Source organism: Equus przewalskii, chromosome 23, assembly GCF_037783145.1.
Source record: "Equus przewalskii isolate Varuska chromosome 23, EquPr2, whole genome shotgun sequence".
NCBI lineage: Eukaryota > Metazoa > Chordata > Mammalia > Perissodactyla > Equidae > Equus > Equus przewalskii.
The window spans coordinates 16755654-16776570 of NC_091853.1; the positions used below are offsets into that span (position 1 = coordinate 16755654).

Consider the following 20917-nt stretch of genomic DNA (forward strand, 5'->3'; position numbering starts at 1 on the left):
TTAAGAAACTTAGATTTTCTCAGTGTTTTGGAATTGGCAAAGGATCTTGAAGGAAGTAACTTTCACTAAGATTTAAATGTTATTCAGTCTTTATGCAGTTGTAGGCAAATAATAAACAGCAAAAATATAATCAAAGCTAAATTTTTCAAAGTGGTGCCATAATATTTTCTCAGTTAATTGCGAGGTTTATAAATTACTCCTTCTGAAGCTAGATTACCTTCTTTCCTTCCTACTAGTGCTTTATAAGCTAATTTTTGTTTCCTTTTTAAAGTTAAATTTGTATTTCTATTTTATATGTTTTATCTGGGAGTGTTATGTAACTTACTTGTTCTTGTTCATTCCTTTAAGGTGACCTTAAAAAGGTTGTAAAACAAATTAACTATAGGATTATATTTTGACTGCCCTCAAATAACAAGGAATGGAGAACATTATTTCTTTAAGTTCAAGGATTTTAGATATCTTGATGTCATAAATCATTGACTCTGTTAGGAGTCACATCAATAAGCACCAAGTTCTGCAGAGATGCAACAAGCAGCGTATTTAGGTTGTTTTTGCTTTCAGTGTATTCTTTGCACACACCTTCTTAATGTTGCAATAGATATGAGGCATTTTTCAAAATCATTTTATAAGATATTGAAGAAATACATAATTTCCAGATCATATTGTATAGTGTTTTTTGTTTTGTTTTGTTTTTAAGTGCCATATAACTCACCCCTTCTTGTGGGCCGGCTCCAGGTCACCAGCATAGTCCGTAGTGGGAGCTGGTGATGCATGACACTGGAGGACCTGAAAATGGGGGCTAGGTAAGCTTTAAAATTGGTTACATGCTGAATGTCCCAAATAGGGAAGGCCGGATGGACACTTCACACATAATCCTATAGTTAATTTGTTTTAAAGTATTTCCTATCTTCAATGATTTTAAATTAATTTTAATGTGTTTATTATCTTTAGACTTTAAAACTATACCTGTTTTGGAAATGTTACCCTACTGATTGTTTTGTTTGTTTGTTTGTTTTTAAACTAAATTTTCTTTTTCCTCCTCTCAGCTCGATACAGAAATCAGACCAGCCAGGCAGAGTCCTACTATAGGCATGCAGCTCAGCTTGTCCCCTCTAATGGTGAGTGGGCCTCTCATGTCAACTTGTGGTTGACTATGACACTTTATTCTTTATAGCAATGTGGAAAATAACTCAAGGCTCTTCTTTCAAGTTTTATGAAAGCAAAAGATGTTGAGTTTTGGTATTAATTGTCCTATTTCTCCTTTTAACTATACATTCTATATAACCGGAAATGAATTTTTTAAAAATAAGGTAACTGTTGTCAGTAAAGCAATATAGATATAGATCCCCTAATGTGTTCTAAAATTCAACAACTCTGGCTTCCATAATGACTTATAGAATACTTATCTCTTTAATTCTACCATTTTCCTCCCGAAAAATTATCTATTACCTAAAAGATAGCGCTTTTGTCTTTTGATGGCCTCAAAATAGGTGTTAGCAGTGATTCTTTAATTAAAGAAATTAACAGCAGATTTTTGGTGATGTAGGTCTTTCTTGTTAAGCCATATTGAAATTTCTTCAGATTCTAAAAGGAGCTCCTTGAAAGCAGGTGGCAGTGGGGCAAACTATTCGTTTCATGTTGTCTGTGGCTGCTTGCCCACTACAGTGGCAGAGTTGGGTAGTTGTGGTAGAGACTCTTGGCCCACAAAGCTAAAAATATTTACTATCTAGCCTTTTCTGACGTCTTATTTGAACTTACAGTGCCTTCCGCCCTACTTATGTGACTTTTTAAACTAAACATAGTATGTACCGTCAGTGAAGTGTGCTGTTTTATGTTATGCCCATTTGTAATGAAGTAGCCATGAGATTTACTTTATAAAATACTCCCCATTATTAATTTAAAGGTTTAAAAACTGATCATCTGTATTCTGATAGCAAGACTTTGTGCATCTTGGGTTACTTTAGAATCTTCACTTTCTCCTCTAGGTCAGCCTTACAACCAGTTGGCTATCTTAGCTTCTTCCAAAGGAGACCACCTGACCACAATTTTCTACTACTGCAGAAGCATTGCTGTGAAGTTCCCTTTCCCAGCTGCCTCCACTAATCTACAAAAAGCACTTTCTAAAGCACTGGAAAGGTAGGGTTGACTTTTCCAAGAGGACTTTGTGTAACCCGGTAGCCTTTTACCCCTCAAATTTGGGCATACAAGAAATAATAGCCAGTTACTGATGCTTGTTTTTTCTTATAGTTGCCTAATTTCTAAACATATAGATGTATTGTAATAGTTTTGTGGGTAGTTGTCACTGAATTTCGACCATCCAGCATCTGATTTGCTCCGAGTAGAGTACAGGCTGCTGAATGCGAACTCCTCTGAGTGTGTTGCAGTTGCAAAGTTAGTCACGTACAGATCTTCTGTGTGTGTGTCAAGTGCTCAAATCATGTGTTTTTGCAAACTGAAGCCTCCTTTAAGAGGTTTGAGCCATTTTGCTGCCTAAGATTCATGGAAATTTTTCTTTCATTTCAGCCGGGATGAGGTGAAAACCAAATGGAGTGTTTCTGACTTCATCAAGGCCTTTATTAAATTCCACGGTCATGTGTACCTGAGTAAGAGCTTGGAAAAGTTGAGCCCTCTTCGAGAGAAATTGGAAGAACAGTTTAAGGTTAGATTTCAAAAATAGAGAATTTTCTGTCTTTTTTAAATCAGGAAGCATAAGATTTGGAGGACGCTGACTCGCAGTTTTTATGTCATTACTTAACTGTGAATTATTGGTAAAAGTTAAATTTGAAATGTATGAAATCCTTGCCTACAGCATCCCCTCAATTCAAACTGAGGTACTGTCTATATAAAGAAATACAGCAGCGGTGGTTTCATTAAGTAGCTGCTATTTGGCAGAAAGTATCAAAGTGGGGAAAAAACAACTCCTCCTTCCTTCTCAGACTAAGCCCCTTTGTTCCTCAATTTTGAAAGTACTGCTTTTGATGGTTTCTGTATTCTTAGATATGATTCTGTTACCTACTTTATAGATATCTCCATTCTGCAAGCCGAGCTCATTATTTCTATTGTGCTTTGATCCATCAGGATTTCTGGTAGTTTGAAGGAAAGAAATGAGAATTTCATTCAATAGGAATATTTTTTTTAGTGATTTGTATAAGGACATAAAATTAAGTAAACTTTGTTCTGTTTATATATATGAAAGTGATCTCTTATTAATGTATTAAATTAGCAGTTTAAATGTAATCTATAAAATATGGGAGAAGTCAAAATTGTGTTAACTTTATTTTTAATTCATTTATTCAGTAAATATTTGACCATTGTGTATCAGTCACTGTTTTAGTCACTGGGACCAACAGTAAACAAGACAGTCTCTAAGAACATTTTATATTTCTTGGTTACTTCTGGGTATCTCTATATACACTTGGGGAATTGTCTATAACTGCTTTACACTTTTATAAGTATTATAAAAGTCTCATATTCCAGAGACTGTAGGACTTAGACAGTTAAGAGACATAAGTTAGCCAAATATAGTCAGTATGAAATAGTTTTTACAGATAATCATTTTTTAATTGATAGTTTTTATGTGCAAGAGATTATACTAAATAACTATAATAGAAATAGTTTGTTTTAAAATAAGCTTCTAGAGTCCCCTGCTGTTTTCTGCTTCTCTTAGTGGCCTATTTAAAATTAGACCGTGATTTATAGAGTTGGGTGCATGAAAAGAATAACTTTTTAACGCCCTAGGCTATTCAGCCTGAAAAGAACAAGTCTAAATAGTTTCATTGTAAGTTTTCAGGTGTATGAAGGATTATTTAAAAAACGTATCTGTGTCTTTCCTGAGGTCAGAAATAAAATTAAATCCTAAAATTTAAGTAGAGATCTGTAAGAAGTTGCTGAAGATTCTCTCTTTTGAGAACTTAAAAGTTGGATTGACAGCCATCTTTCTTGGATGGTTTAGGTGCAGTCCTGTTAGTAGCAGGGCATTGGACTAGATGACCTCTTGAGATTGCTTCCAGCTCTGGTTCTTTGAGAGACATACTACCTAAATGGGAGGGAGGGAGAATGTACCTTAATGAGATCTTGTCTCTGTAAGTTACTTTAGTCTAGAATCTAGTCATTTTTGCATTTGGTTCAACCTCAAACACTAATATTCTCTTCAGATATCTATTTCTGTATGTGAAGTTCTGGTGGGTGTATGTGGGCAATTGCTAAAATACACTTTGGAATATCATTTCAGTACTCTAAAGTTAAACATAGTATGAGACAGATCTATTTTAACACTTACCCAATACTGAAATATCAGAAGAACATTGTTGGAGTGAAATTTTAGCATAGTTGAGTAAATACTCAAAAGTGTTTCTAAAGCCTCTGTAGATAATCAGTATCATCCACACTTCAGTGTGTCTCTCTAACTTGCAGTTTTTAGCTACTAAGCAGAAATGTTTACCAAGTTGAGGTTCATTGAAGGATTTAAGGCCTGGGATTTGGGAATTGAAATACAAGGCTTTTTATATCTGTTAAATGTGTGCTTTTCCCTAATGGTGTTTAGTCAGTATAGTCCTCAGCTGCTGTTAAAAAGCGTCTTTGACTCACAGTAGGTCAGTTCCAATTTGATTTTGTTCTTGGGGAGACCCTCTACTCACTACAGTACAATCTAAATTTTATGAAATTACAACTGAATAATTACGCATTTACTTGTCAAGGTGTGGGTTTTCACTGAGTACTTCACTGAGTTTTTATTGAGTACCTGCTGTGTGCCATGTGCTCTTCTAGGCTCTTGGAGATACAGGAGAGAACAAGACAAAGTCTGGGCCTTCGTGAACTTATATTATCACTTGCTAGTCTAGGCCACACTCGTATGCGTTAGCACTTCCATGTATACACAAAAAAGTCCTTTAGAGGGCTGTGATTCTGTTCTGTAGGATGTTGCCTTCTAAAATAAATGCCAGTGGATTTATAGATACAAGGGATACATTGCTGTATTATACTCATAAGAAAAAAAGCTTTTTGAAAAATACAAATTAATATTCTCATTTTATGCCAATATTATTCATTTGTGTAAATGGTCAGCTTATCTAGAAGGTTGGATGTTCAGATTGAAGGAGAAATTCTGTGGGAGAATTCTGGAGAAAAGATAGGATTTCAGGACTTAGTGAGGAAAGGAAAGAAATTCTTGATGCCTTTGGAGAAGCAGTAAGCATTCTAGATGTATATACTGGAATGGCAGATGACAAGGAGGCTGAGAGATGATAGGGAGAGTAGAGTTAAAGTGGAATGGAATTGTGTCTATTGCCAATGATAAAGTGAAAGATCTTGCTAATAGAATCATAGAACTTATTTTGGCTATTTCAGATTCTTTAACATGTAAATAGAAAAAGAAATCTCAGGGCAAAGGCAGCTCTAAATTTCTGAGATGGTGGGATCTCTTGTCACTGCTGGTAAAACTGTAAGTAAGGTTATCTATTGTCACCATAAAGCTAGTGACAGTGACTCCCCGCTGTCTCTCAAAATTTTCCCTGGGCAAGGAGGGAGGTTGAGGTTGGCTGTGGTGAAGCCAAGATAGCATCTCTAAGTAGATATCAACTTTGTTAGGAACTTGTGTTTGAAAAATATTTAATATGGGAGTTATCTAAAACAACTGCGGATATTAAGGTAGAAGGGTGTTTAAGTTGAGGCCACCAACTCAGAGCATGTAGGTGAATTCTTCGTTACAGTGCTGGTTAGCAGGTCACTACAAACACACAGTTATTAAGTAAAAGAAATTTGATGATGAAGATCTTGCATGTACTTTTCCAATAGAGGAAAATATCAGTGTAATAATTTCTAGAAGTGCCTGTAACACGTTTGTAATGGCGTTAGTCTGTCATTTACCATGTGTTTCAGAGTATATTCTTGCTATATACCTCAAATATAAATAAGTTTAAATGTATCAAGCCTTTGAAAGAGTAAATTTTATGACGTATTTTGGAAGTCATACGTTACATATCAAGAGTTCAAAAATGTATTTTTTTGTCTTTTTGTTTGAAATTCTGTTTTTCACTGTGCATCTACTTTCTAGTCATTGGTCTCAATTTAGTAGTTTAGTACATGTGCATCTCTTATAAAACAGCTTCTAATGGATTAAGATGTATAAATTTATTGATGGACCCCCAAAACTTCTTTTTTCAGATCACATTGAAAAAATATGCAGTTTCTCAGGGAAAAAAAGTATTGTGAAAAACAGCTCAGACAGCTCTATGTTGTCTGGGTTAATTCCTTTCAAGGCAGAGAGTCAGCATGAGAGACATCAGACCACATCAGACTCGATTAAAATACTGGAGTTAAGAGTAGAACAATTTACTCATCTGTTAATTCTACTGTTACCCATGTGGCTGTAAATATAGACTGCTAGTTTAATTCTTGTGTTGAAGATGGTTCCTGTTCTTGTGATAATATGTGCAGTATTCCTGTCTTCTCTTACAGAGGCTGCTATTCCAAAAAGCTTTCAACTCTCAGCAGTTAGTTCATGTCACTGTCATTAACCTGTTTCAACTTCATCACCTTCGTGACTTTAGCAATGAGACGGAACAGCATAGTTACAGCCAAGATGAACAGCTGTGTTGGACACAGTTGCTGGCCCTCTTTAGTGAGTATTAAATCATTTAACTTTCTGTACCATTTTCTTTGGAAAGCATAATCTTAGGCATTTTTATCATTGTAACAAAGCATTAGTGATATGTAAAAAACAAAGTGTCCTGTATTTCTTAATATTGAATCAGGAGGCCTAGACCCTAAGTTCTATCCTTTTATCTGCTGACACCCACTTAGCAACTCTATAACATTTTTAACACTGGAAAGAAAATGCCTTTTTAGAAGGAAGCTGTAAAATATTTAAGTGTTAAGTAAGATACAGCAGAAGGCTCATAATCATATTTTAATTTGGACTGTTATACAGTTTCAAATATCTGATGCTTTCTGAATACATTTTTTCTTTAAGTGTCTTTTCTTGGCATCCTGTGCAAGTGTCCTCTCCAGAACAAGTCTCAGGAAGAGTCCTACAATGCCTATCCCCTTCCTGCAGTCAAGGTCTCCATGGACTGGCTGAGACTCAGACCCAGAGTCTTTCAGGAGGCAGTGGTGGATGAAAGACAGTAGTAAGTGTCTTAGAATTTCATGTTAGCTTGTGTGCTTTGTTTGTTTGATAGTCACAGAAAAGCAGAAACTGCCTTGTAAAACACAACATTTGAACAACGGAAGACTTTGTGTTTTCCACCTACTCTCTGGAAATTGAACTGAAGACCTCTTTGTATGTTTTTCATTTATTTGTTTGAATTCTTCAAGTGAGGCACAATCTTAAAGATTTCTGACTCCCTGTGCACTCCCCCTATTCCTACTTGCCATCCTGGGGAAAAAGGCATTTATCACATTTCAAAATGAAATTAAAGTAAAACCAAGTTGTTTCTTATCCATTACAACATGCCTCAATTTTCTGTTCAGGTGTTAAGGGGAGAGAGTTTTACTTCATTTTTCTATACATAAGTTATTTGTTAATACTTCACAGTGACACCCAATTTGAGTTATATTTGTTTGTTTTAAGCGTAGAAGATTGAAAGTTATTTTGGCTCTCTGGATTTTCTCTGTAATCTCTACTCAGAATAACTCTGACAGTTCTTAGAAACTACTGATTTCACAGTGACAAATGAAAGCTTTCCATTTACCTTTCATTATAGGGATAAATACTTCCTTTACAGCAAGTTGCAGTGAGTAGTAAGTTCATCCCTGCATATTTTTTTTTTTTTTTTTTTAAAGATTTTATTTTTTCCTTTTCCTCCCCAAAGCCCCCCCGGTACATAGTTGTGTATTCTTCGTTGTGGGTTCTTCTAGTTGTGGCATGTGGGACGCTGCCTCAGCGTGGTCTGATGAGCAGTGCCATGTCCGCGCCCAGGATTCGAACTAACGAAACACTGGGCCGCCTGCAGCGGAGCGCGCGAACTTAACCACTCGGCCACGGGGCCAGCCCCAATCCCTGCATATTTTGATGGTGGGTATAAGTAGAATCTCTGAAATTTCTGCTTTGTGGCTCAGCATCTACACATTGACCAAGGTCACAACCTAGAAAATGGCCAGGCTGCATTTAAGACCCTGTGATCCCTCGACTTTGTAATTCTCTTTCTTTTTCCCTCAAACCTGACTATAAGCTCCTTCATTTTTGATTTTGTCATGAATAGATTTTAGCAACATAGCACAGCATACTACACATCTCCTTTTCATGTCAGTATAGGTATTAGTAAGTAATACATATTTTTAGGCATCACTTCCTTGCACAGAATTTTTATTTCTTAACCCAGAGGCTATGTAGTTTTCTTTCCCTTGTGTAATTTAGAACCCAAACTTGTGTTTGGTTCACTAAGCTGTATCAGTAATGCTATGGAAGAATTCTGTGTTTTAGATTTGCTTATAGAGTTTTCATATTTATGGGCAGGGATTGATATTTTTGTTTTGTTTTGTTTTGTTGTTCCTGTACGGTGACCATTTTGACCCATTCTGTGCATTCCCGTTTCTTGTCATGGCAAAGGATATTCAGCCAGAAGGAATAGTTTTATTTACAAACTTCCTTTTTCCTCTTTTCTTCCCCGTCATTTACTGTTCCCCCTTCCTCCTATCAGATTTATCAGGATCTTTATAATTAAGCCTTTACAGTTATCATTGTGTCTTAAATTATGTTACTACTCATTTTAAAGACACTAGTAGGGTATTTCTCTAAATCTGGAGATTTTCTTTATATGTCTGATACATTAAAGTGATAATCTTCATTTATGTCTTTTAAATAATGAAGAAACAATCCTTTGTTTTTGTGAACTCAGGATTTTACATATATTCAGATAATCTTTAGATTCTTGCTTCTGAACCTTTTCAATTTCTATAACTTGTTTTCTCCTGTACTTTTTTGAGAATGTGTTATCCTAAGGTAATAAATGTTTGAAGTAGTGATGTATATTTTCCTTTGTGGAAAGCAAAGTTAGTCTTAGGTGACTCAAAATGGGGTAAAGCAGTGTATCATTAAGGCATCTACTCATGCTCTTTTTCTGCAATTTGCGTTTGTTGAAATACAGAGAAATACAGATTTCTTGAAATCTCATATTTGTTGCATGAAGATTTTTCTTTTCTAATATTCTTTTTTAGGTTATGAACCTTTTTCAACTATCTCATAATATGTTACATCTGCAAAGGCTTTCAGGAGACATTTGTTCTTCACTGTTTCTTCTTATATATATATATATATTTTTTTTTTTTTTTTCTCTTTTAAAGATTGGCACCTGAGCTAACATCTGTTGCCAATCTTTTTTTTTTTTGTCATCTTCTTTTCCCCAAAGTCCCCCAGTACATAGTTGTATATTCTAGTTGCAGGTCCTTCCCGTTCTGCTATGTGGGATGGTGCCTCAGCATGGCTTGATGAGCTGTATTAGGTCTGCGCCAGGATCCGAACCGGCGAAACCCTGAGCCGCTGAAGCAGAGCGCTCGAACTTAACCACTCAGCCATGGCGCTGGCCCCCCTCTTATATTTTATATATATATATTCATTGTTTTTTTAAATAGCATTTTCCATATTTCAAAGTGTACAACTGTCAGAAATAGTTCTCTACTTCCAGTTTTTTCCATGATGTGATATTTATATGCAATTTTTCTGTCCTGGGCACCTCACCCTAGGCCTTTTATTTAACCACACTTTTCACCAGCATTGGTTGTTATATATTCCAAGAAAAGCTTACTATTACCTTAAGTAGAACACGATTACTTCAAATTTAAAGTACTAAAAATATTTTTCAATATTTTGCAAACTTTTGCAAAATTTGACTGTGTATTAGGAAACAGTTTAGAGGTAAGGATATTGGAACAGTGTGTGGACTTTATTGTGTCATAAACAAAAAGGCATTTTCATCACCTTGAACAGAGAATGTGATTAACTGTGGTGTAACCATATCCTGTCACAGTTTAAGAACTAACACTCAGTTCCACAACTGATAACTTGAGTGAAATCTCCATGGAAACATAATGTGTTGTTTCTCTGGTCACAGTTTTCTCAGTCAATATCAATTTCCGGTCTTTAAAACTAACAAATTATTTTCACCAGTTGTTAAATTCGGAGCCTGGGAAATGATCTGCAGTAGTAGGTCCCTATCCTGGAAATTTGACCCTTCTCGTGTATCTTTTTATCTAGACACCTTTGAAAATATGTTTTAGGAGATCATATGGGCTTTAAAATGCTGAAGCAAGGGAAAAATACAGAAAGTCTATGTCCTATAGATAACATTTTCGTGGCTTATTAGTGTTCTGGTTTCTCTTGTGTACAAAAAAGTCTGAACTGTTTGTTTAATTTACAGCATTTGGCCCTGGCTAATTTCTCTTCTAAATAGTTTTCATCCCCATGAAGAGGATCTTTCAAGTACTAATGGTAAGACTAAGGTCTGCCTTAACCTTGTGCTGTTGACATTGCTCCCCATCACTAATAGTGGGCTCAAGGCCCGAGAGGAACAGAGAAACTCTTTAGGATACAAAAGGTTTTTGTTAAGTGTTTGACTTTTAAGTTCAGTATCTCAGAAGTGAGTTTGAACTCTACACTGATGAAGTGGGTGGAAGGAGAGGTAATGTTCTTCCAGTTCTTTCAGTAGCTTATTCTCCTGTTTAGCTACATTTGAATAGGAGTCCAGAGAGTGCAATGCCTTCAAATTCTTTCCATCTTTTTCCCTTCCTCCTCATTCTTACTATTTTTTTTAAAAAGGACTAATGTGAATAACATTATTCTGTCAAAGTAATACCTGCTTATCATATAGAACATTTGGAATATACAAGCATAAAGAACATAAGTCATCCATAGTTCTCTCATACAGAGATACTTTTTCCGTCATATTCAAGTCATAGTGTATTTCCTTTAGGCCTGTATCTTATGTATACATATACACGTCTGCATGTGATCGGTATCAGATACAGCTTTGTACCATTTTTTAAATTTAACATTATATTGCTAGCATTTTTCTTTGTCATTTAAACATTTCAAAACATGATTTTTACTGGCTGCATAATATTCTGTCCTATGGCTATGCCATTAATTTATTTAATCATAGTCCATTTGCTTTAAAATTTTCCCCATGCTAAAAAATCCTGCACTGAACAATCTGTAGTTGACTCCTTTCTGATTATATTTCTTCCATTAGATCAGTGCTAAAGTTGTGTTAATTTGCAAATGAGTCACCTGGGATCCTGTTAAAATGCAGTTTATGATTCAGTATGTTTGGGATAGTGCCCAAAACTCTGCAGTTCGTACAAGCTCCCAAGTGATGTCAATGTTGTTATTCAATACTTTGACTAACAAAGAGATACCTAAACAATTAGGATTACTGGATCTGAGGCTGTGAATTTTTAAGACTGCTGGAAAAAAAAGTCTGTTGTACCCATCCTCCTCAGCATTGAGTAGTAGGTGAGTAGTACGGCAGTGTCTAGGGCCCAAAGGCAAAATGGAGGATTTAATAGTTGTTATTTTGTTAGGATTACTGTAAAGAACAACAGAGAACTATGAGCATTATAGATAGTTTCTTTCTGTGTAGAAGATAATTATTTTTTGTTTATTTTTTCAGTGGGCATTATTCTCCTGAACAACAGTATTTTAATTACAATGTTTACAAATCTTGATTTCTGCTTCTCTAGTTACACCACTTCCAGAGGAGTTTGAGTTACAAGGATTCTTGGCTTTGAGACCTTCTTTCAGGTGGGTGGCAGCTGAAGGAGGTTTGTTTCATTGCCTGTGATTGCAGTATTAAAGTTAACAGGAATCACGCTTGAGTGTAGAGGAACCTTAAATCTATCCCAGCTTTGTCTTGTTTTCCCAGCAGCAAACTAATAGTGAATGTTTTTTGATGTGAAATGGATTTGTGTATGTCATGCCTTTAATTCCTGTGTTATATGAATACTAAATACTTAAAAAATATGGAGGAAAGGAAAATTGCTTCTCCCAAGTGATATTTAATCACTGAATTTTACGTTTTATACTTCTCTTGAAATTAGAGGGAAAGTCAAAAATGGGAACCAAATGTAAGTCAAAGAATATTGCTTGACATTTTTTGTATCAATAATAATGATAAAGCAGTCTAGTTTTCCAATCTTCCTTCATCTCTTTTTTTCCTCTCTCAGAGGAATAAACAACTTACTTCTTTTCAGGTCTAACCCTTTCGTCTGGGTCCTTGATCCCATCCCTTCCTACCTCACCAAGAACCTTCCTCCGGTACCCTCTTTTTGCATTGTATTTCCATTATCTTTCATTTTTTTAACAACTATTTACTTCCTTTTAGTTTGGTAACATACAAATATGCCCTGTTCTTTTTAAAAAGTAAAATTCATAACCCCATCTTTCTCTTCATTATCAGACTTCTTAAAAGAGTAGTGTGGGCTAACCTTACTGACTCCACTCTCAGTCATTTCTTAGCCTACTGCACATTTAGCTATCAGTGCTCTCCTATTTATGAAATTCCGCTGACTTCTTTGTAATTTTCATCCTATTTGATTTTCTTTAACATTGAGTATGTTGATCCCCTTCCTTCATGAAACCTTCTTTTCCTTAGCTCTGTGACACCACTCTTCTTTTACCCTTAACGCTCAGTCTTTCACTCTTTCTTTTGTACCAAATGCCTCAGAATATTGGTACTCTCCAAGGTTCTTTTCCTTCCCCTTTCCTTCCCACTTTCTCCATTCTCCTTGGTGATCAAATCCATCCCTTTGTCTTGAGCTTTCATTTCATGGATAGTAAGTCCAAAATTTTCAGTTCTGACTTCTTTTGGAGTTTGGACTCATATTTCTAACAATATGATCTCTCTTATGCATCTCAAACTTTAACATGACCAAAAATGAACTTATGTTTTGTTATTTGGTCAACAAAAAATGATCTTTCTGTATTTATCTGTGTGCCATTATCTACCTACATGAACAAGTTAGAAATCTGAAAAATCCTTTTTCTGTTAATTTTTCTCATAAAGTCTTTGTGATTCTGTGTCCAAAATGCATCTTAGATACAGCTCCTTTCATTTATTTCTGCATGGTTCAGACTTTTATCACCATTTACCTGGAATATAGAAAAGCTTCCTAATCAAGCTTCCTAATCAACCCCCCTACTTACAGTCCCTCTCCTTCTAATAGTTATTTCTACCCTGCTTCCACAATTATGTCTTTAAAGTATAGACCTGATGATGTCCCATTACTAATATAAAAACTTCAATTTACCCACCCCCAGTTACTCTACTGTCTTTTTTAGCTTGACATCCAGATGATTAGTTTTTCAGCCACATTTTCTATCACTATCTAGTCCTTAGTTTTTAAGTCATGTTTTCTGCCACTTCCACTCCCTCCCCCTCAATTTTAATATGTAGCATACTTTCACTATGTTGTATTCTTGAATAGCTCTGCATCTTTATTCCTCCAAAACTTTGTTCATGCTATACCTAGAACATTCCCTTTTCCTCTCTGCCCTTCCCTTAGCAACCTGTAAGCACTTACCCATACCTGTCTGAGGTCCAGCTCAGGTGTCACTTGCTCTGTGAAACCTTTTCAGAGCTTATGAGAAGCAACTAACCCTCCTTTTACTATGCTCTCCTATTCTTTGCATAGTTTTTATTGTAGTACTTGTCAGATTAAATCATAATTATCTGTTCCTTAAGATAGGGACTATTTCTCATTTATCTGTGTGCTCAGCATCTAGCCTACTGCCTGGCAATTCTTAGATTCTTTAAAAAAAGAGAGAGAGAGATACAGTGTCTTGAGTTTAAGACGAAGAAATCTGAGAAATCCTTATTTTTTCAGTTGATTTACCTTCCTAATTTCATTGAGTTTTTTGCTGTATATACTTTATGATATTTATACATTTTTCTGATTTAGATTTGGCCACTTTAAAGTGGATAAATTAATAGTATTTATTAGAATAGGCATCTCAGAGACCGTGAGCATTGCCATGGTCATTTCAAGAAGCAAATTACTTAGGTAATGCAAGGTAAGTGTTAATCAAAACTTTTTTCTTACAAGAAAAGAATCTTTCCTAATGAAGGGTGGTGATTTATTTGAGCTCCTCAATTAGAAAGTGAAATATAAGTAAAAAGTATCATCTTAATGTGGTAAATTTGCATATTATCTTTGGCAGCATACATTCAAACAAATGCAGTTGATGACATCAAGTAACCAGCCTGTATGGAAACATCTGAAACCATTGCAGTTAATTAGGTGAACTTGGTTGCCTGGAAAATATCTCTAGTAGTTTAATTTTCTGTAATTTGCTCATATCAATTTTAGGAACTTGGATTTTTCCAAAGGCCACCAGGGTATTACAGGAGACAAAGAGGGTCAGCAACGACAAATACGACAGCAGCGCTTGATCTCTATAGGCAAGTGGATCGCCGATAATCAGCCAAGGTATTCCTTACTGGGTACACATACACAGCCCACACACGTTTTAGGCTTTGGTATAATGCTATTGATCATAAACTCTTATGGCAAATGTTGGTGACACAATGTCAAATTATCACCCTAAGTAGACTCTTGTATCTCTATTCTTCCCATTGCACAGCCTTTTATAGAGGAGTTGGCCTTGTCTCCTTTGTTTATCATGAGCTTCTCCTCTAGTTTATAAACATCTATGTAAATCTAATTAAGTCTTATGCTCACAGTTATGGTGATTTGTATTGACAGGAGCATGGTCGTCAGTGTCAGTCAGAACAGACCTGGATGGTGCTAGTGGCTAGTTAAATACAAAGCACATATGGTAGTTGGTATAGTGGAAAGGGCACAGGTTTTAGAGTCAGACAGGTTTGAATTCAGTTTCTAGTTCTTCCACTTCCCCAAATGTGTGTCCTTAGGATCTCCTCAGTTGATTATAACCTTTCCAAAACCAGTAATTATTTCATATTCGTTCTCATATGTGGGTTTCTATCATACTGTAAACACTTAAATGGTTGCATGTTTGAATGAACTTATTACTACCTCTGAGCTTCAATTTTCACACCTATAAAACAGGTATTATAGATGGCTATTTCAAGGGCCTAGTCTAATGCCTTGTGCTTAAAACATGCTTGGTAAATGTAGCTGTAATTATTAGAAAAAATCAGAATATGTTGTGATGATGTTAAGTGTGGTAACAAGAATCTGAGTTTCTACATAACTACTTTTTGTGTTCCTGAATCCACATTGTTATATTCTGCTATTTCCAAGTTTTTAGGGCTGGGAATGTATTGCCTGTTGGATCCATACACAGTTCGATTGTTACTGTTTTTTAGGTTTATGTTTTTCATATATGGATTTATTTTTACTTTTTTAGGCTGATTCAGTGTGAAAATGAGGTAGGGAAATTGTTGTTTATCACAGAAATCCCAGAGTTAATACTGGAAGATCCCGGTGAAGCCAAAGAGAACCTCATTCTGCAAGAAACATCCGTGATAGAGTCACTGGCTGCGGATGGGAACCCAGGGCTGAAGTCAGTGCTGTCTACAGGCCGAAGTCTAAGCAACAGCTGTGACACAGGAGAGAAACCAGTGGTCACCTTCAAAGAGAACATTAAGCCACGAGAAGTGAACAGAGACCAAGGAAGAAGTTTTCCTCCCAAAGAGGTGAGAAGGGACTGTAGCAAAGGAGTAACTGTAACTAAGAATGATGGCAAGAAGGACAACACCAAGAGGAAAACAGACACCAAGAAATGCACCTTAGAAAAGTTACAGGAAACAGGAAAGCAGAATGTGGCAGTGCAGGTAAGCTGTATTTGAACTATAACGCAGGTAGAGGAAGGCTCACACAAAAGGCAAGAGTTTTCATTTTGTTACTAAAGCCTTGAGAATTTCTGTTCTGGAAGCTTGAATGGATTCTTTGAATGCTGCATAGTAAGGTCACGTAGAGAGTTATGGTAGGTGGTTATTTCATCAACTCTTGGGAATTAGAATGTGAGTGAAAAGAATCTCAACTTGGTTTGACATTTTTGTCAATTCTCTGCAGTTTTAGTGGTTTGAAATGATCAGTTTAGAGCTGTCAATTCCACAAAGAGTTATATTTCTTTTTGGAAGGTATAATTGCCATTTGTTAGTGCTATCGTGGGAAATTTGGGGTCTTTTATAGATCCAGTAGAACCAGGAGTCTATCAAGGCTTATACAATTTTTTTTTCAGATTCCCTATACAAAATAAAATGTATTCTTGGAAAGATGAGGCTCTTTTCCTTGACATTAATTCCTGTCCCACCCAGTAGCATTATATTGCTTCACTATTATCCTAGCTCATGGGAATTTGTGAAGCAAGAACCCAAGTCTCATACTGGGAAAAAAAAAAGATAAACACTGCTCAATTATTTGTGACTTTTTAAAAAAATCTTTTCAGAGAGTTACAAATGATTTCATATAAACGGAAAAGGGTCTTTGTGGTGGTTTTATCAATACCATTAATGTTTGAATAAATATGTAAGTAGCCATTTGATTTGTTAACACGATTTGGCAAATGTCTTTGTAGTAGGCATGCGGAATCTTACATTATTGAAGGTTGCTTGCACGTAAATAATACCTTCAATGCATTTTCCTTATCGGGTTTTTTTGGGGGAAAGGGAGGAATAAGAACATAATAGTTTTATTTTAAGGTTAATAGTAGGGGAGAAACAGAGAAAAACATAGTAGAAATTGAGAAAAAGCACAGAGACAGATGGGGAAAGGCAAGGAAAAGATCACATGAACTATAAAGCTGAAGGGCCAGTGTCTTAGGAGTAGAGTACAGCATTTCCTGTCTGCTCTGCCTCCTTTCTCTGTAACTGCCTCCCAGCAAGGTCCAGACTGAAAATAAAATCTTTCTGGTCTCTCATCCCTCTTCAGTCTGCTTATAGATGATTAAAGAAAGGCTGACAGTAATCAATATATCGCCACCCGCTGTACCTCTTCCAAAGTTTTCTATAAATCCTTCCTATTTTCTCTCACTTTACTCATCTTGAGCAGTGCTTGTGTCACCTAATTCTCTCTGGCTCCATGTGTAGGATCTCGGGGCCTGTTCCTTATTTATTCTGAAGGATAGGGTTGCAGTGTAGAGGATGGATGCCTGACTGCTCCACTTAAGGCTGCCCTGATGAAATTAAACTGAGGGCCAGAGCATCTTACCTGTGCGTTAACAGTCATTATTAATTCGTAGTTCATGTGTTATTTAATGAGCTAGACTTTGAAGGGCCCTGGGGCCCATAACAGGTGGCTTAAGATCGTAGACAGCTATTTTAACCTCTTGGCATCAGGTGTCTCATTTGTAAAACAGATGAGCTCTCAGGTCCTTTTGGTGTTTAGTATTTTTATAATTTTGTGAAAGCAAAATAATTATCCTAGTAAAACTAAGCCTATATATTTTTTATTGCTAATTAAGTAATTTGTTTTGATTTTTCCATTTTTAATTTAGGTGAATTTAAATATCTTTGGTATATGCTTTTTTTTTTTACTTAATGGGGTTTTAAATACTTTCTTAGAGTAGGTGCCTCTTTCTGATACATCTGAGTTTCAGATTATTATAGATAGTTTTGCTTCTGTTGGTCATAGGTGAAATCCCAGACAGAACTAAGAAAGACCCCCGTTTCTGAAGCCAGGAAAACACCTGTAACTCAAACCCCAAGTCAAGCAAGTAACTCCCAGTTCATCCCCATTCATCACCCTGGAGCCTTCCCTCCTCTTCCCAGCCGGCCAGGTAAATATGTGTTTTGTAATTTCTTCTACTTAATCCCATCTGTGTAGAAGTTTGTGTTCATTCATTGAGTAATTTATACTCTGTCAGAGGAACATTACTAAGCCATAATGTTATAAGGTAAAAGGAAGTTCTCTTTTCCCTAATGCTTATGAAATTATTTTTGAGCTGGTTCTCTGTAGTCTATATACAAGTTCATGTTTATCATGAAGGAATTCCTGTCACTAAACGTAGATAGCATTTAAGAAACCCCGTTTAGAACACTCCACTTACTTCAGTGGATGGAAGGAGCAGCCAATAGTCTGTATTTAATTCTTGAAATCAAGTTAAAGATTGACACTTGATCCATCTTACTTGGTGGTTGGTCCCTGCCTTTTATAAGTTTATTCAAGACCTCTTCCCCACCCCACTGCAAAATAACATATTTTTGCCTTTCTTTGGCTAAGTTTCTTTGGAACTAAAGCTATGTTCTTCTATTTTGAAGGGTTCCCGCCCCCAACATATGTTATCCCCCCTCCTGTGGCATTTTCTATGGGCTCAGGTTACACCTTCCCAGCTGGTGTTTCTGTCCCAGGAACCTTTCTTCAGCCTACAGCTCACTCTCCAGCAGGAAACCAGGTGCAAGCTGGGAAACAGTCCCACGTTCCTTACAGCCAGCAACGGCCCTCTGGACCAGGGCCAATGAACCAGGGACCTCAACCACCACAGCCACCTTCCCAGCAACCCCTTACATCTTTACCAGCTCAGCCAACAGCACAGTCTACAAGCCAGTTGCAGGTTCAAGCCCTAGCTCAGCAACAGCAATCCCCTACAAAAGCCGTGCCAGCTTTGGGGAAAAGCCCTCCTCACCACTCTGGATTCCAGCAGGTAAGTTACAGTTATGGCTACTTTTCAACTCCAATAAGGATGGGGGAATAATCAGTGTTTGGCTAATTAAAAATACTAGTTAGGCTTTCACATACTTGCTTAGACTTGTAATGATTATGGGAATACAAAAGTATTGTCTTGGGCATTTAAGAAAGTTTAGATGTTTTCCTTTTTACTTTTGTAAAGGATAATAGATGTTGACTATCATTCCTTATTGCTACTACTTCTCAGCTTTATAGGAAAGTATTTTCTGTAAATAATTCTCTCCTATTTGAGCATAAGCTACAGAAGGGAAATAGAATCATAATCTTGATGAGGTATTAAGATAGCTATGACACCAATGTTAAATATTTTCATCCCCACAGCACTTGAAGCGGGAGAGGGAAACACACACTCTTTCATTAAGCCTCTTAAATAATTGAACTGAAAGAGCATACGAGTTCAGTGCCCATTATCTGTTCCCAGAAAGCTCTGTCTATTGAAAACCTAAAGGGTAAAAGAAATTGCTGCATTTTGTTGGTTGTAAAATCTCTCAAGTTCATTCTGTGATTCCTGATTATTGAGTGTAAGGAACATCGCATTTTATCCTCATCTTGATGACAGGCATCTCTTTTTTTAGTATCAACAGGCAGATGCCTCCAAACAGCTGTGGAATCCCCCTCAGGTTCAAGGCCCATTAGGGAAAATCATGCCTGTGAAACAGCCCTACTACCTTCAGACCCAAGACCCCATAAAACTGTTTGAGCCGTCATTGCAACCTCCTGTAATGCAGCAGCAGCCTCTAGAGAAAAAAATGAAGCCTTTTCCCATGGAGCCATATAACCATAATCCCTCAGAAGTCAAGGTCCCAGAATTCTACTGGGATTCTTCCTACAGCATGGCTGATAACAGAGCTGTAATGGCACAGCAAGCAAATATGGACCGCAGGGGCAAACGATCACCAGGAGTCTTCCGTCCAGAGCAGGATCCTGTGCCCAGGATGCCATTTGAGGTCTATGTCTTTTCCTTTGACGTTCTCAAGTAGATGTTTACAGAGGCCCTCTGATTCTTTGCTGCTGCAGAATGCTGCTGAGTAATCAGTGCAGCTCTCGGCCTCCTCCTCACAGTTGCACAGTGTGTTTGATTCTGGGGAGCTGAAGAATTCTGTTGCTGATTTTGAACTGTGATGGTCTGGCAGAGAAATCATGCAGAAATCTCTAACACAGCATGTTAGAGAATTCTGAGACAAAGCTCCTCTCAGTTGGGCTGAATCATCTAAGTTTAAAAATAGGTTTACTGCATATTTATACAAATTGCGTTCTGAGAGGAACAAAGTCAGCTGGTTATCTTTGATAGTGGAGTTCCCCTTTGCCTTTTTATTCATGAGAAACAGGTGTGTGTTTGTAACTTTTAAAAAGAGCTGTTTCTCTGTTTGTTAGCACAAGGCATGCTAATCACTTTGCTCCATTGCGTTGTTTTACTCACTAGCCACGTTAAGCTTCTGTGTTCTGCTCTGTTTGTCAATATTTTTACTTCTTTCTGTTGTCTTGATCTTTCACTACCATTGTCCTTGTGTCACTTTGCTTTTGTGTCTCAGAGGCTTTTCCTCTTCGCATAGTACTGGCTCACAATTAATATCTTCTTCCTCCTTAACTTTAGTTGCCTTCCGTCCCCTTAATCATGCTGCCACTCCTTTGTGTTTTGTCATCCCTTATTGCCTCTCACTGTGATCCTTTCTGTCATTAGGACCCCAAGGGCTCCCCTCTGCTTCCTCCGGACCTGTTAAAGAGTCTGGCTGCCTTGGAGGAAGAGGAAGAGCTGATTTTTTCTAACCCTCCTGATCTTTACCCAGCTCTGCTGGGGCCTCTCGCCTCTCTTCCTGGACGAAGCCTCTTTGTATGTATTTGACATAATTCTTCTTCTTGCTCTAACCCCAGCTTTTTCCCTAAGATTTTATAGTACTTGGAATGAGTGATTTCTTTTTCTGAGGCTTTCCTTTACAGAGCTGTAAAACTTATTTCCTGATCGCCCAAACTAACCTTTAAATGGTAGTAGAACATCAGAAACCTTTTAACTCCATAATTCCCTCAAATTTTAGAGCCATGGCTTTGTTATACGTGTTATCCAGAAAGCATCCTGCAGGGCTGGTCACACACAGGATGTGTTGCTGGCAAATTAACTTACTTTTCAGGTGGTACTTCCATCTGGACCCAGGAATTTCAAATGTCATTTAATCTTGCTTAGATGCAGTGAGATTTTTGCTCACGTATTCAAAATATGAAATGAAAGACGTTATTGAACGGTACATGGCTCTTTTATGTTTGGTTAACTAAGAGCCTTGATCTAAATTCAGAGTCAGATTCATAAACAGAATGAGTG

At 36.8% G+C, this 20917-nt stretch overlaps 1 protein-coding gene across 16 annotated transcripts in view; it reads left to right on the forward strand.

Annotated features, from left to right (window-relative positions):
• SMG7 (SMG7 nonsense mediated mRNA decay factor) overlaps positions 1-20917 on the forward strand; it is an 84553-nt gene that overhangs the window by 57044 nt on the left and 6592 nt on the right. For 5 of the 16 annotated variants that reach the window (XM_070590996.1, XM_070590992.1, XM_070590997.1 and 2 more), the window contains 13 exons: positions 1047-1118; positions 1986-2136; positions 2524-2659; positions 6457-6619; positions 6971-7127; positions 10356-10426; positions 11677-11737; positions 14302-14421; positions 15323-15611; positions 17551-17695; positions 18177-18559; positions 19179-19550; positions 20285-20434. In XM_070590996.1, coding sequence (XP_070447097.1) covers positions 1047-1118; positions 1986-2136; positions 2524-2659; positions 6457-6619; positions 6971-7127; positions 10356-10426; positions 11677-11737; positions 14302-14421; positions 15323-15611; positions 17551-17695; positions 18177-18559; positions 19179-19550; positions 20285-20434 — 2270 coding nt within the window. Of the gene's footprint in view, positions 1-1046; positions 1119-1985; positions 2137-2523; positions 2660-6456; positions 6620-6970; positions 7128-10355; positions 10427-11676; positions 11738-14301; positions 14422-15322; positions 15750-17550; positions 17696-18176; positions 18560-19178; positions 19551-20284; positions 20435-20917 lie in introns of all 16 variants that reach the window. The other 11 variants (XM_070590989.1, XM_070590990.1, XM_070590988.1 and 8 more) reach the window with 3 other exon arrangements.